We start from the raw sequence: 16,866 nt of genomic DNA, 5'->3' as shown, positions 1-16,866 counted from the left end.
GTGAGTGCTTATAGTGAATGAGAAGCCTATTATTATTATTATACCATACTATTGTATTATTAGGACATACAGAATAATATAAGCTTGGAAATTAGTGACACACACAAAAATCAGTGCACAGTATCATGATCCTGTATTTAAGTCAATTACATAACATCCGTCTAGTTATAATACAATATATACAGTATTTATATGGTTTCTTTTTAACCTTGTTGGTGACTTTCAACTTTTTTTTTTTTCTCAAGCATGGTTTTATTTCCTGGTCATACACACCACCAGACAGGAAGTTAGAAATTAACTAGCAGGGTTTCGCTCTCCAGGATTTCAGCCAGATTTTTAACAATCATTTGGCGAGAAATAAAAATTTCCACCACACGGAGCAGGTAGCTTTTGTACACTTTTCCGGCCACCAGCTTCAGAATCATGTAGTTTGCACTCACTTTCTGTGCACACGTCATTCCAGACACAGAAAAACAACTGTGACAAGGAAGAGATCGCCTAATTTATATATATATATAAAATAATAAAAATAAATAAATAAAAATAAAAGGTTCTCTTATCACATCTTTAAAACTTGTTTGTGATGTCAGTCAGACGGCGTGAAAGCAGTCGGGTCTCAGCCACGTTTATAGACAAAGCTTACCGGATTCTAGCAAAACTCAGATGATAACGCACTGTAGTTCCATTTTGTACTCAAATGCATGAATCTAGGAGCTAAATTTAAGTCACTTGAGACAAATTTCTGAGGATGTGAAATAAGTGAAGTGCGGATAAACAACCCATCAGAGATGAAATCTGTAAGATCCTGAAGCTTGTAGCCAGAAAGGTGTACCAAATAGTGTACCAACTCCAAAACATCCTTAACCCTTTAAACTCGGAGAAACCATCCTCCTTGTACTTACTGTAACCTTTTAAGACGAATCTGAATAATAAACTCGCCATTCAAAAGGGTTAAATTGCTCATTTAGATTTCTTGTAACTGATGTGAAGCGAGACGACTTTAAATCCTTTTGAGACCCCCCACCCACCCATCTCTCTCCAACAGATTTTTAGATGATTACAAAAATACTGGTCATAAACCCCGGATAATAACTTAAAAAGCAAGCTATTTACAAACCGAACCGACGAAAGAAATTACGAGAACATCTTCAAAGCTCATTTAACACACCTTGCAGTTACCAACACCAGTTCTGGCTTTATTATGGCTGAAGTAGAAGGAGGTAGCAGATGCGGGAAGTTTTTTAAAGTACCCCATAATTCTGAAAATCTACGTGGAATGATCTGGATGCTCAAAAACATCCGAATGTTTCTGGACATTGATGCTTGTGTGTGTGTTTTGGTTTTTTTTTTTTGTTTTTTTGTTTTTTTTTAAATGCCAGGATGTGAGAGTATACAGGAGTATGAAATGTAGGAATATCTAAGTTAGCCATGTTAACTAAAAGTTTCCGGGGGTCACTATCTAATATCGGATGTGATTGGTCAGAATCCGTGTAGCTTATTCAGTGCCTTATCACTGACTGATTTTTAAAAATCAGATTCTCACATAAATACTAAGACAATCTGGTTTTTTTTTTGGGGGGGGGGTTCGGATGTTTTGACCCAAACGCACATCCGCACGGCCTTTTATATAACACTTTTTTGCTTGAGGAATACTTTAACAGAAACATTGGGTGGTTGGGTATGTCCCTGTGCATCATCAACCAACTTGAAATGAAAAGAAAAAAAAAAAAAAGAGAGACAAAAAGTGCAACAAAAATATATATTTAAATGTCCTGGATTAGTATACTGTACAAAGTCTATTTCCAGTCTCATGGCCAGAGAAGAGGAATGGTGCTGAACGTTCTCCATGAGCAAACACAAGAAAGGAAAGCGGTGAAAGATTGGGGGGGGGGGGACATGCTGCAATCACTCTCACGTAGACTTCTGTCTGTAGTGAAGCGTCAGGTCTCCGCCGCTCTTCCAGATAAAGTACTTCACTGTCCTCAAGTCCATGTTTGGATCCAGAACCTAAACAAGGTGTAAAAAATGAAATGAAGCTGATCTAAAAGCAGGTTAAATAGAACCAGGCCTCGTTTTAAAAGCGTTAAAGTAAATGGAGTGTGTGGGTGTGTGTGTCTGTGTGTGGAGACCTGATCCTGGCACATGAGTTCGATTTTCTCCTCGGCGAGCATAGCCATGTCCTCCTCCTTTTCCTGCTCTCCGGGCTTCTCCGTTCCCGATGAGCTTGTGGTCTGAGACTCCGTGTCCAGGTTGATGATCTTCTCGTAGACGTGCTCCATCACCTTCCTCACTTGCAGCATGTCGCTGGCCGACAGACGGTCCCTAAACACGCCAGGGGAGCGGTAATACACCATGAACCATGTACCAATGTACACGTGAACATGCATGGTACTCTAATAATAATTTTAAAAAAACTTAAATCCCTCCAGACAGTTTGAGGATATTGGAATTTGGTTGGGTGAAGCTCAGCTACATCTGCTAGAGATTAATTCAGTTTAGCTTCTCTAATTAAATACGACTAACCAAAATGATTAATTTACTGCTTTGGTATCAGTAAATGTCTCCATCACACCACACAAGGTACTCTTAACTTTTTTTAAAACAAAATGTAATTTCATTACTACAGAAGCCCAGAATGGACAGGTCTTGAAATAATGAGGAATTAACTCAAAATATTAACTTCTTGAAATAACGAGATTAAAAACAAACATATCTTGAAATAACGAGATTAAAAACAGCATCTTGAGATAACGAGATAACACTAACATCCTGAAATGAGATTACTCAAAATAACATCTTGAAATAATAAGAATTTAAAAAACATAGATATAAGATAACTCAAAATAACAGTGTAATATATTGAAATAACAAGATAACTCAAAATAATATTCTGAAATAAGATATTCAGTCAAAGTAATGAGATGTCAAGTTAAAATAAATGACATACTATCTCATTATTTCAAGATAGTGATAAATAATACGTAATATTATAATAGTATTAATTAATAATATATAATAATATTCATTCTGAATGTAAAAGGTGCATAAGTGGAAGTGCCTTACTTCTTGAGCGTTTTCGCCCCGGAGGACGAGTGAGGCTGCAGGTAGAATGGGATCTTGTTGAATTTGGGCATGTTTTTCTAGAACACGAGACAAAACAAATCTTAAAGCTTTCATATGTGCAAGCAAAAACAGTGCTCTGAATAAACACGTGTCATTAATTACAAAAGATTCAATTCTTTTTAGCCCCATTTTATACTCTAGCCTACTCTGTGTAATTTGGGAACGCTGCATCTGTCCATACGAATTGCTACCCCTTTTGGAAAAATACCTGTAAACGAGCTCACAGCGCTGAAAAGGTAGCTTTTCAGTCCCGTAGCTTGACATGAGAACGAGAGCAAACACTTACGTCCACAGTAATGTCGATGACCCACTGCGGAACGGTTTCGTTCAGCAACATGGACTCCGTTTCTCCACCCGAGTCTCGGCATAATAACCTACAGGGGAAACAAAGACGAGCGAAAATCGTTCGTTTCAACAAGGCCACAAATATTCCTACGTATTTAATGCTTAGGGACTAGATAGGAAGGTAGGAGGTTGGAGGTTTATTAGCACCTTGAAACACAAGTGCTTGCCTTTCAAATATGAAAGAAAGAAAAAAAAATCAGGGATAGAAAATGCGGACTGCAAAAAGAAATTGTGCAACACTTCAAAACACTGAAATAAATATCTTGTATATTGCCTTTAATACAAGGTCTGAATACCAGTGTGCACAGTTCAGGTAGAGAAGGTGTTTTCTGATGTTGGTCAATAAACGTTTAATTGTTAGTGCTGAATTAATCAAACAGGCACTCACGGAAAAACCGGGATTACCTAAACAGCGTCCTTCCGCCTGCCTCGCCGAAGATCACCGGCGTGTGTGGCGGCACCTGGAAATAGCCGTTGCCTTTCTGAAGCCGGTTCTCCTGCTCGCCATTTACTACAGAAGCAAAGAAACCCAACGCTGTTACGGACCAAAAAAGCCAGTCAGACCTTCAGTAAACGTGTTTTTTGACTGGACAAGTGGCTTTACCGTGATTAACTTCTCCTTCTTCTTCTTCCATCGGATTGATGTGTGTTCGAGGCCAGAACTCGAGCAGAGCCTGGAGCAGAAGTCCTCCCAGGTTCACTGGGCCAGGGAAAAAAGAAAAGAAAAGAAAAAAGAGCACATTGATGTAAACCTCGACTGTCAGAGCTGCAGTTATTTAAATCAACAGCATGAATTAAGAAATTGGTTGTTCAAGTAGAAAAAGTTCATTTGGAAATCAGCCGGGAACTTACGCTTCGGGTCCGATCCGTCCGGACTCGTGAATCCGGCGTCTTTGGCGGACACCCATGCAGCAAAGCAGTCGCTCTCGTCCAAGGTGATGGTCAGCATCTAAAGCGGCGACAGAAATACGTCACGTATTGCGATTTTGTTCCACGCAGTGACGCTCTCAAGCCGAACACTCACCCCTGTCTTAAGGTCCACAGAAAACCAGTTGGGCACGTAGACCATCTTGAAGCGCTTCTTTACCTCTTCGTCAAACTCCACTTTGCCAAGGTCTTCCCCTTTACACGCCTAAAAGTCGAACACAACCATCAAGCCTTGCCAAACACGACAGTTCAAACCTGAATCGCGAGGAGCTGCGTCGACCTTGAGCACGTCCCAGAAAGCCACATTGTTGTTGGTGTCCTTGGTGAGGATGTGCCTTTTGTCGTTCAGGATGTGACACTGAATTATGCTGGCACCACCTACAAGCACAAAAAAAACAAACCCACAAAAACAAAGTCACAGTTATCGTATCGCGTCACGTACAAGTGAATAGGAAAAAAATAACTTTAAGCCTTTTAGTTTACCTTTAACGGCCTGCTCAGGTTGTGTACACAGCGGGGTCAGCGGGGTGCTGCAGTCGTTGTCGTAGTCTCCCGACGCTCGGAAGTTGTGCATTCCCTTCAGAGACTGGTGAAGGAGGTGGGGGGAGCGAGCATGAGCTTATATTTGTACAGTATAAAACGCAGGTTCATGTAGGAAAATAATCTGTTACTATCGAAACAAGCTAACCAATCGGAATCGAGACTTCAACGTACGTCATACGTAATACTAGACTTTAACATTCTGACTTGAAGAAATTGGAGGAGCAAGCGGTACCCATTTGTTCACGCAGGATTTAGCTGTGGACACCCAGATGGCAGGAGGGGGATCTGCTGAGCGGTCCAGCTCCATCTGATGGTTCAAATAAACACAAACACAGAATTAATTCCCAGAAACAGCTTAAAACTGAGTAATATGTGAAAACAGCCTTACTGTTTAAATTATCCTAAAAAGACTGGACAGCACACTTTCTGCAGATAATTCTGGAGACTGAACTATTAGGGATTAAACACTGGCCAGGTTTTAACTTGTTTGAAGCTCAACACACTCCGACTAGTGAGAATTTGCATTCTTCAGATATTCCTGCAACACCTGCCAAACTATTACCTGGCAAGAAATTTGAATCTTGTGCTTTGTTTTTTGTGCCAACCATCAGACCTGCTTGCAAATTAATAGCTGCCTTTCATTCATTTGGCCACCAGGTGGCACTAATGTGTGTTGGGGGGGACAAAAGTTTTTTTCACGTGGGTGCAGCCAAATTAGAGAAAAATAATGTCCTGTCACTTACTCTGAGAACAGGCGCCTTCTCCTCACATATGAGCACACGGATATCAGGGTTGCGAAGGTCCGTACAGTAGACCTTGCGGTCACGACCTCCTGAGTAGACGTGCGTGAAGGCTTCGTTGGCCTGCAGTGCCCACACGCCCTCGTCATGGACCCGGTACGTAGCAATGCAGCGCTGCTGACCCAGAGACCACAGTCGTATCGTACCGTCCGAGCTCCCGGACAGACACTGGATATACGAACAGATACAATAAATAAAATAAATAAATAAACAAACAAACAAACAAACAGGCAGGCTGGAAGGGTGTACACACATACCTGAGTACCGTCTCTGTTTAACAATAACGATTTCACGTTGTCCGTGTGTCCTTTCAGCTTCATTAGCTTAGCGCAGGTCCGCGGATCCCAGACCCTTAAAACCTGCCAAGAAAAAGACCGTAACGAACATAAACTCTTCCGGTTCCCGCGGGCCATTGATGCAGCAGATGTTGGTGTAGCGAACAAACTGTAGAACGCTGTATACTGGACCATAGATACAGTTTGCATGCTACGTAGGTATACCAAATCTACTAATCAACGACAGCTAACACTTGTGTGTTTTAGTTCACGAACAGCAAAATTACAGTGCTTGGCCCCTCCCCCTAAGTGTTTCTTTCAAACTAGGTTTAATCTACGTACGTAAAACTGTTTGAAGGTTTAAAGAAAAGAAAAATAAAAGGTGTCATTTCTCGAACCTTTTCTGTTGATCCTGAGACGATGACGGTGCCCAGCTGGTTCATTGCAAGGCTGTAGATCGAGTCTTTGTTCCCACTCAGAGAGGAAGCTGCCATGAAAACAAGTCAAAATGATAAAATTATATAAGTCTGATTATACTATAAAGCAACTCTAATTGAACTAACAGGATAGGAATCTTTTGGTATACGTCACATTTATCTGACTGAAAAGCAAGGAGTATAAAATAAACTTAAAAAAGGATCAAAATTTCCAAGAGGAAGTTCACTCACTGGTGACCGTGTTATTGGAGGCAGTCAGAGCCGTGAGTGTGTTTACGTCCCACAGAAAGATCTGTCTGTCCAGCCCAGCTGACGCCACCAGCTCCTTGTCTTTCGCATAAGCCAGAGCTTTGACATAGTCCTAGGGAACAAATCACCATCATAATCATATCAGAAATGATAGAACTTTATACATAACTAAAATGTGTGATGTTTGTGTGATTTACATGAACAAGACCTGGTTAGGTAGGTCCTACCTTATGAGTTCTTAATGTGGACATGCAGAAGCCCTTATGTGCGTTCCACACTTTAACTGTAGTATCTGATGATGCTGAAATCACTACAGGGAAGAAAAAGAAGGAAAAAAAAAAGATGTAACCCACGTCAGAGGACTTCACCAACTAGTGACTCAAAGTAAGTCAGTAAATAAGTCAGTAGATAAGTAAGCCAGTCATTAACTCTTTAAGTCAGTCATTAAGTCAGTAGGTAAGTCAGTCAGTAAGCAGATAAGCAAGTCAAAGTCATTAAGTAGGTAAGTCAGTCAGTAAACCAGTAATAAGTCATTAAGTCAGTAGATTTATTTATTTATTGTTCTTTTAATGCCATGCCAGCAACAGTGGATATTTTCATGGCAAGATCAAGGTATTCCCATTAAGTCAGTAAGTCAAAGTCAGTAAGTCAGTAATAAGTCATTAACTCAGTCAGTAAATCATTAAGTTCAGTATGTCAGTAAGTCATTCAGTACGTCAGTAAGCAAGTAAGTCAGCCAGTAGTCATTGAGTCAATAATTCACTCAGCACGTACTCAGTAAATCAGTCAGTAAAGAAGTAGATAATCAGTCAATGAGTAGAGAGGTCAGTCAGTAAGTCAGCCAATAAATCAGTAAATAAGTAAGTCAGTATGTACATTAGGTATGTCACGAGAACCGATACTTCGGTACCAACATTCTTAAAACGTGACGGTACTTGTTTTTCTGCAGTAGCATAGATACCATTGATAATGAAAGTACCGATGTTGCAATTCTTCCGGAACTGAAGGGGGCAGCAAATACGCGCAAGTGTTTTAGGCGGTCCACAAGTGGTAAAGAAGAAGAACGCCTACAAGCACACTGGAAAAACTACAACAGATGGCGTCAAGTTTAGCTCCACCCCGACTCATTGAGAAGAAACATGGTATGGAATATGGAAATACTTCGCATTCGAAATGGACGGCAACAAACTTATAATCGATGCTCTGAAGCCGGTGTGCAGCCGATGCTATCGTTCATTTCAAACAAAGCAAGGAAACACCTGGAATTTGGCGAAGCACCTAAAAGACAGTCCTATATTATGTATGTTTGAGGCAGCTGGCACTGTGGTCGTGAAACCAGCTAATGTTATGCTCCATGTAATGTTTGCGATAGACAGTTATTTGTTAACGACGCTAACACATTGCAGTGTTATAAACTACTTCCGAATGGGCCACAATGCATCGCCATTCAGCCCGTGTCCTGTCAGCTAAATGTAGCCTAATGTCACTAATAATTATTCAAATGTTAATGGTTTTAATAAATCTTTTTGGCCGGCCACCATATCAGTGAATTTAAACTAATGCTTGCATTCAGAGTATATTCAGTGAGTATATTCAGTGTGTGTGTGTGTGCGCAAGAGCGTTTATGAGTGCACCTTGGCACTTGTAGCCTCCACTGTGTTATCAGTCATTGTCAGACAGTGTTTGATAACTAAAATATCCCTCTCTCTCTCATTTTGCCAGTATCAGCCAGAGGAGGATGTCCTCCAGGAGTTTTATTTTATTTTTATACCGCACCGTGGTATCAAGTATTGTGTACTTTTGGTGGTATCAGTACCTACTACTAGATTTTTGGCATTGTGACATCCCTAATTTACATGCGTCAATAAATCAGTATGTTAGTAAATAAGTAAGTCACTATGTCAACATATAAATAATAGTAAGTAAGCAATAAGTCAGCAAACACATTAGTCAGTAAGTCAGTCAATAACCAAGTAGAAAATCAGTCACTAACTAAATTAATCAATATGGAAGTCAGTCAGAATGTCAGTAAATAAGTAGATAATCAGACAGTTAGTCAGTAATTTTGAAAGAATTCACAATTTTTTTTAAAAAAAAAAAGAAAGAAATACTCGTCAGGTCAGACTTACGCGTCTTTCCATTACAGCAGAGCACTATGTCATTCACCCAGTCGGTGTGGTGCTCCATCGACGCTATATAGGGATCCTGCTGCAGTAAAGCACATTGTTTACTTTATTCCATGATCTTAGATGGTTTCTTACACACAATGTGCGAGTATGATCAGGGGAGCAGCTGAAGAATAATAAAGGAATATACAACGTGGACCGTGTAATCAAAGTACTGCAGCGGCACTCAACGGCGAATGAAGCACACAGTATACCTATAAAACTCTATTCTAATGTAACTCTATTCTTTTCTCATAAAACTCTAATCTAATTTGATTACAAAGTGTTAATCTCTCCTGATAAAACTTTATTCCATTCTGCCATTTTGTAATGGACTCTATACGGCTCTATTTTATTATGCTAAAACTTTTCTATTCTTTTGTATTAATCTATTCTATTCTGACAAACCTCTATGCTAATAACCTCTATTCTGTTCTATTCTATTAAAACATTCTTGTATTCTTATAAAACTCTATTCTTTTCTGATAAGAACTGAATCTAATTTAATAAGCCTCAATTCTATTTTGATAAAACGCCACTCAATTCAATTATTTTCCATTAAAACCTTTTCTAGTATATTCTCACAATAAAACTATTCTATATTTTTCATTTTGTGCTGATAAAACTCTGGTTCTAGTTTAATAAAACTCTATTCTGACTAATTCTATAATATTCTGATAGCACTATTCTGTTTTCTCCCTAATAAAACTCAATTCCATTAAATCTATTCTACTATATTCTGGTGTGATAAACTGCTGTGTTTTATTCTAATGTAAAAAACAAAAAAAAACACCTCTATTCTATTCTGATAAAACTATTCTATTGACAAAAATTCCACTGTACTCTATTATCAGAAACATATTGTAGTCTAACTTAATACTCTATTCTATTCGGATAAAACGGCATTCTACTCTATCCTGACAAAATTCTATTCTGATCAAACTCTATTGTATTCTAATACAACTATTTCATTCTGATAAAACTCTATTCTGCTCTGACAAAATTATATCCTATTCTGCTAAAGCTCTACTGTAATCTGATTTAACACAACTCTATTCCATTCTGATAAATCTCTACTCCGCTCTGAAAAAATTCTATCCTATTCTGTTAAAGCTCTATTGTGTTCTAATTTGATACAACTCTTTTCCATTCTGATAAAACTCTATTCTGCTGGAACTTTATTCTGTGGTCTACTCTGAGTGTTCCTGTGAGCGCAGTGTGTACTGTACTGTATGGCGGCTGTACCTTGTGCTGATTGACGCTCCATATGCGGATGATGGAGTCTCTGCCTGCGGTGAAGAGGCGGTTCAGAGCGGGGTCCAGCTGCAGGGCGTTCACCCCGTTACGGTTGTACTTCTCGACTTCGTCTCTGATCACGTAGGAAACCTGAAAGCACACAGCGACACACCTTTACACTCCACATTCATCCCTTACCCATCACAAGTTCCAGCATTTCCGCCATAAAGAAACGCGCTCACTCTCATCAAATCACAGGTTTCTCACAATTAGCTGTGGGCTGAAATAAAAAGGTGCCATGAGCACACACTCACATCCTCAGTATGCTAGTGCGCTGACTAGCTGTGCGTGAAGATCAACAGATTTATGTTAATTAAAACAAACCCGAACACACATAGCGTGGCGGTTACGGCTTAAAAAACTGTGCTGTCATGTTATCTTTAAATAATAAACAAATTAGTTTATTATACATAAAATAAAAACGCCTAGCTATTAGTTAGCAAAACAAAACGCGTTTTTTTCCAACCCGTATTCCGATAAAGTAATATCCCTGTGCGAGGATTGGTTGACAAGATCCCGCCCACTGCGATATGATTGGCCAGGAAAGAGATCAATCTGTGGACAAGCGTTGGTAACCAATAATGGCGCAGAAAGCGGGATTTAACGCAATATAGGTGGGGAATATGCATGACGACTATGCATTGTGAATTAGCCCTGCATTACCCAACATGCACTTTGATAAGGTTTACGGAAGCGACCGTGATTTCATTTGGATAAATACGAAAATATTTATCTTTCTTACGTTATCAAGCGCAGACAAAATATGACGCGTTCAAATATTAAAACTAGTAAAAAGAGCTAATAAAATATTACCTGGACTTTCCTCCGACCAGCAGCGTTTTGCCTGTGATGCGTCGCCATCTTTCATGTTGACAATGAACTGATCAGCATCACATCCGGGACATAAGAAGTACAACTTCCGGCGTACTCCATACGTCAACGCGTCAGCCATATTGGTAGGGGCTATAAATTTAACGGTAATTTCACTTAGCTTGATGAAACTTGCTTTATGTTCAATCAGTGTACACAAAGTTTGTTTATTTAATTCGTCATATATTAGTGTGTAGCACAGATCATATAAATCTGTGGTATGTTTGGTGAAGAAGTGATCATGAAGCAAGATAATACTCATCAATCTTAAATGTATACATTTAAATCTACTACGACTTTTCCCCATGTTCATATCAGAAATAGAATGAAATGAAATGTAAATGAATATTACACAAAATCAATTCACCTTATAGATTTAACATTTTATTCTGTAAAACTACTGTACCTTTCCAACATATACAAACAATTGATCAGGTAACATGAAGAGCTAACCTCACAAACATGCTCTCAAACTAACTTCCATCCATTTTCCATACCGCTTATCCTACACAGGGTCGTGGGGGGAATCTGGAGCCTATCCCAGGGGACTCTGGGCACAAGGTGAGGGACACCCTGGACGGGATGCTAACCAATCCCATGGCACAACCACACATGCATTCACACACTACAGACACTTTGGAAATGCCAATCAGCCTATAACACACATCTTTGGGATGGGGGAGGCAACCGGAGTACCCGGTTTCCTTCTTTTCTATCCATTAGTGTGTTTTGTTTACGGTTCACCATTGCCACTGCTGTATTTGTAGCTATCTTAGAAGCATATTTGTAGATATCTTAGAAGGCTTAGAAGCAGCAGTCACACTTGTCATCAACTGTCTTATCACGTCAATAATCAAAACATTAGCCTCTTTGGATTTTGTAGCACGGTACGTTTTATTCTTAAGACAAACAAGAACGCTTTATTTTGATTTACTAACTACAACATGAAATTGATATAAGTTATGACACTCTTGACACTTCTTGTACGCCACAACAAATATTTAAATCAATTGTTACTTCATAGCATTGAGAACAAATCACCGGAAGATGTATAAACCAAACATCACAAAATGTGCTAATTCCTGTATTTTCCTTTTTAACCAAAACATTTAATTCAAGGCAAAGTGTGCCTTCTATTAAATAAGTTCTAACAATAAAGAAACAACAACAAAACTTAGTTCAATAAACTTTGAAGTGCCAATAGAGGAACAATCTTGATGTAAAGTGGCAGAGTGGTTAAAGAGGAAATTGGAACCCTGTATTGCAGAGAACTTGACAGCATTTCTGGAAGAGAGATCAAGCGGCAGCAAAGCAAGGAAATGGCTAAGGTAAGGTAGGATAGAGGATCAGGAAGCAAAAGAAAGCCAACTGCATTCCTTCTCTCACTTGGGGTCACAAGGCTTCCCATTAGGAGTTGACCTGATCTTTGTAGTGTAAATTTTCATATTCGGTGACACCAGAACCTGCTGGTTCACTTTCTCAGTTTGGCCAATGAAGAAGAAGAAGAAGAAGACTAAGAGCAGGATGGATGGCTGCCATGAGACCCCATGGAGGTTTTTGGCTTCTGATTTGGAGCTGCTTCCCACTTCTCCTGAGGTTTGGTCTTTCCCTGGTTGCTGGACAACATAGTTTGGGATAAGAAGGATGCGCGTGTAGGAGCTGAACTGATCCAAGATGAAGAGGGGTGAGCGTGGGATGCTTGATGTTGCACCTTAGTACCGAACTTCTTGTTCTTCATGATGGACTCTTTTTTATTATCATCAAAGCATCTTGGGATCGCCATTGAGTCTTGCTGTCTTACATTGCCCGAGACATCTGACCAAGATGTAGGTAGATAGTGGACTGTGGACTTCCCAGAATCTGAGGTGTAGGTAGAAGATCCTGATTTCGTTGAGGAAATGTAACCATGTGACACTTTAGGAGCTACCTTTTGCAAATTGCCATGGCCAGTCTTCAACCCTTCTTCCATTGTCAGTTTGGTTTTTTCAGCAATTGTTGTCTTCTGCGGATTTGGAGTCAACATCCGAGTGTGAAGTTGGTGTTTACTAACCCTGAGCAATGGTGACGATGACTGTTCTGAGTCAGGGAGTGCAGATCGAGTCTTTGGCAGGATCTGCTGATTTGATGACAATGAAGGTACACTTAAGGCGGCCATCTTCCCAGTCTTCTCTTCTTTGCATTTTGACTTTGTCAATTGTTCTTCCTTCTCTTTCTCCTTTTTTTTCTCAGCCTTGTCATCTTTAAATAAAGCCCTGGCAAGTGGAGTCTCCATCCAGTAAGGCGTTTTAACCTTCTGCAAGACCCATTTACTTGAATTTTTTGGTGGAGAACCAGAAGCTGATGGGGTCATGGATGAAGAAGAGGAGCTAAGATCTGAGGAAGAGGGGAGACACGAAGATGAAGAGCCATTACAAAGACCACAGGAGGACAGACCACAGGAAGATGAGGAATCAGAAGAGAAGCAGTGATCTGAGGAAATGGATGAGGACCAATGCGATGTATCAGAGCAATAGTCAGGCGGGGAGGAGGAAAGATCTGAGGAAAGAGGAGAGCACAAGCAGGAAGGTGAATCAGGGTGAAAATTGGAAGAGGAAGATAAGGAGTTCTTGAGGACCTGCTGATCACACTCTTGAGGGATTGAACGAGAGGAATGTTGCAAAGGGAAGGCTGTTTCTTTCAAAGACTGGGGCTCATTCCACACAGCATTACTGGATGAGGTGAGAATGGAAGAGTTGTTAGAATTTGATTTGATAATGGTCTCTGTTGGTCCACTGGAGAGCCAGTGATATTTCCTCCAACTGCACTTAACACAAGAATGACACAGGATGGAACAGTTCACATCAAATTTCCATGAACAAGAGACATCGGTGTTGCACTTCACACAGGTGTATGGATCTTTGGGAAGAGTTGCTGGCACAACAGCGGGTATAGGAATCTTCTTCGGCCTCCCTGAACGACAAATTTAGAATAAAACCGAATACTATGAAAAAAAAAAAATCCAAAATGGCTATATGAACATCCGGCCAAATGTTTGTGGACGCCTGCCCATGACAACCATATGGGTTTGTTTAACAGCCCATTCCAGCTTTAGTCCTCCCTTTGCTGTTATAATAACCTCCACTCTTCTGGGAAGGCTTTCCACTAGATTTTGGAGCGTGGCTGTGGGGATTTGTGTTCATTCATCCACAAGAGCATTAGCGAGGTCAGACACTGATGTCGGGTGTGGAGGCCTGGGGTGCACTTGGTGTTCCAGTTCATCCCAAAGGTGTTCAGTGGGGTTGAGGTCAGGGCTCTGTGCAGGAAACTCAAGTTCTTCCAGTCCAACCTTAACACACAATGTCCTCATGGAGCTCGCTTTGTGCACAGGGGAATCGTCATGCTGGAACATGCTTGGGCCTCTTAGTTCCAGTGACAGAAAATTGTGATGCTACAGCATGCAAAGATATTCTATACAATCGTTGCTTACAGCTTTGTGGCAACAGCATGGGGAAGCACCACATATGGGTGTGATTGTCAGGTGTCCACAAACTTTTGTACATATAAAGTAACATGTATATCAAACGATTGTCCCCGAGTTTAATATACAATCTTTATACCACAGTGCTTCTGAATTCTCCAATCTTATTGGTCAGGAGGTTATAATTCAAATCAGAGGTTTATATTAAATAAGCTATCTTTTCTATAGCAACAACGTATAAAGGGACTAGTACGGTAGTCCCCTCTGTGAGGGGACATTTATTTAACATTTTTGGAAGGAGTCTCCAGTGTCGGCACTTTGTAACAGTCAGCGGTAAATCTGTAACTTTAGGTTTTCCACCATAGGAAAGTCTTCAGGATAGAAGGTTTGAAGTTTTTGTGATTTTAAGGTAACAAGCTACATGTTTACGTCTTATTAACTTCAAGAGAAAGTGAGGTCATGTCTGTATATAGCTATCATAAAGTGATAACAGGAACTAACTAGTTTTAGGGATGTTCCACAACCTGAAACTGATTTGTATTGATTGATTGGTAATCATTGGCAAGTTGCTGTGGTATAAGAGGAACTAAACCGTTCAGGACTTTTTTTTTAACCACAACTTTAGGGTGCTCAAAGTAACTCTGCTTTATTGCTAACAATCATTAAATTAATATCTCATTTGAGAAAATATTCCTACCCCTGGTTCTATGTTTGTTAGGTGCAGTGAATACAGTCTTGTCCAGCCTCTCAAAACGAAACAGGACCACCTCTTCCAGACCAATCAGGCACACAAACTCTCTGTTCCATGACGGAATGACACTGAAGACATTCGTTGGATCGTGCTGTCAAACAAGAAAAAAAAAGAAGACACATCCAAATTCCAAACCTAGAGCTATAGATCCATGTCCAACATTTTCTCCCCCATATTCCACTTAATAACAATTATATAAATACGTAATATAAACATGGCCACAGAAGACACTCGAAGAAACCTCGAACACTCAAAGAAGGTACGTTCATATAAATTTATTGCATTTTTGGTTGTGTTTTTTTTTTTTGCATATTTGTAAATAGTCAAGTGTCCTCTGTCCATGTTCTGATGAAATAATACATCCTAAGGACCAATGACAGCAAAAGAAATATCGAATTATCCTAATTGTTTATTCATGGAAGAAGTCTCCAGTTTCAGTAATGGTCAGTACGTTTGCGGCAGAGGGAAAGCCTTCGGGACTGGTTTCTGATTAACTTGACACACTGCGTTGATTTATTTTTTATCCTCTTATTGAATGTAATTATAAAGGGATAAAAGTATGCTGTGGTGTTGAGTATTCAATCAGTATTATAATCATGGGCAAATTGCTACGATATGATACAAGACGAATAAAACATTTCAGGAAGTGCTGTTATTTTATTTGGATAATAATCAACTTCAAGATGTCACACCCTACAGTCACTGATTATTTTCCGATAATAGCAAACCCCCAAGTGTGCTGGTGGAAAACTTGTTCTTCCTTACCTTTCCTTACCATACTTTAAGATCACTTAGTCTCCATTCCAAATAGCAACCTACTCCCTGTGTAAGTGCACTACTCTCTACCTGCACCCTACTTAGTGCACTAAAACTCCAACAGGAAGTCATTTTGTAAATCAGCCAGAATTAAATAAAGTGAATTTTGCTTCTTATACCATTCATTTCTCTCATTCAAAAGAGAAAGACAAACATGTAAAAGCCACACAGTTTTGTTTAGAAACTTTTAACCTGGGCCCTAATGGTAGTTTTCTGAGGGTTTTTTTTTTTTGCTAGCAATACCTAGTTAATAAGGTGCTATAAAGGCTAATCTTATGCTAACAGGATAAATTAGCAAAATGGCCTCCCTCATTTTGCTAGGTCATGTTCCAGTAAGAAATATTCAATCTGACAGCCATGCTAAAATTTTCTTTTACAATTTAAATTTCTAAACAAAAGCAAAACAAAAATCACCCTTACCATCCTTTTCTTTTTATTTTGGTTTGGAAAATACGCTTTTAAGCTAACGTTACACTCGTTAGCCATCTCGGTGACTGTTCTACAATTATAAAGCTAGTTAAGTTAAGTGTATGGGTTGCCAGATTGGTGGTATTCACTTCGTAGTGAAAAAAAGATCCTTGTTGGATCTTCCATGTAGTTTAAATAAACTATTATAAGTTTAAAACTGGGATATGTGGATTGTAGGAATGCTTGCTTTGTACATGTATTTTAAATACAAAAAGCAAAACAAAAAAAAACAATGATTTTATTTATAATGAACACATATATGGGGAGGTGGTGGCTCAAGGGTTAAGTCTCTGGGTTACTGATTGGAAGGTCGGGGGTTCAAGCCCCAGCACTGCCAAGGTGCC

General features: G+C 39.6%; 2 protein-coding genes across 4 annotated transcripts; both read right to left on the bottom strand.

Moving 5' to 3' along the window:
- Window positions 1-116: 116 nt before the first annotated feature.
- wdr48b (WD repeat domain 48b) lies at window positions 117-11,048 on the bottom strand. Of its 3 annotated transcripts, XM_053628343.1 has the most exons (19): window positions 10,974-11,048; window positions 10,110-10,250; window positions 8,829-8,907; window positions 6,927-7,009; window positions 6,682-6,811; window positions 6,412-6,500; window positions 5,996-6,097; window positions 5,682-5,906; window positions 5,171-5,245; window positions 4,879-4,981; window positions 4,676-4,773; window positions 4,493-4,600; window positions 4,321-4,417; window positions 4,073-4,168; window positions 3,874-3,979; window positions 3,410-3,497; window positions 3,064-3,140; window positions 2,130-2,322; window positions 117-2,007 (listed from the first exon to the last, which is right to left on the bottom strand). In XM_053628343.1, exons 1-19 carry the CDS (start codon window positions 11,019-11,021, stop codon window positions 1,912-1,914), a joined length of 2,034 nt encoding a protein of 677 aa, XP_053484318.1. In that variant the 5' UTR covers window positions 11,022-11,048; the 3' UTR covers window positions 117-1,911. The 3 variants fall into 3 exon arrangements, with proteins under 3 accessions (XP_053484318.1, XP_053484316.1, XP_053484317.1); XM_053628341.1 differs by having other exon boundaries at window positions 117-2,322; XM_053628342.1 differs by having other exon boundaries at window positions 117-2,322; window positions 8,829-8,904.
- Window positions 11,049-12,412: 1,364 nt separating this feature from the next.
- LOC128610680 (uncharacterized) lies at window positions 12,413-16,540 on the bottom strand. Its single transcript, XM_053630098.1, has 4 exons — window positions 16,475-16,540; window positions 15,185-15,329; window positions 13,081-13,979; window positions 12,413-12,694 (listed from the first exon to the last, which is right to left on the bottom strand). Exons 1-4 carry the CDS (start codon window positions 16,538-16,540, stop codon window positions 12,413-12,415), a joined length of 1,392 nt encoding a protein of 463 aa, XP_053486073.1.
- Between the last annotated feature and the right edge of the window lie 326 nt (window positions 16,541-16,866).

This window comes from Ictalurus furcatus, chromosome 7, assembly GCF_023375685.1.
Source record: "Ictalurus furcatus strain D&B chromosome 7, Billie_1.0, whole genome shotgun sequence".
NCBI lineage: Eukaryota > Metazoa > Chordata > Actinopteri > Siluriformes > Ictaluridae > Ictalurus > Ictalurus furcatus.
This window is presented reverse-complemented; position numbering and strand designations above follow the sequence as displayed.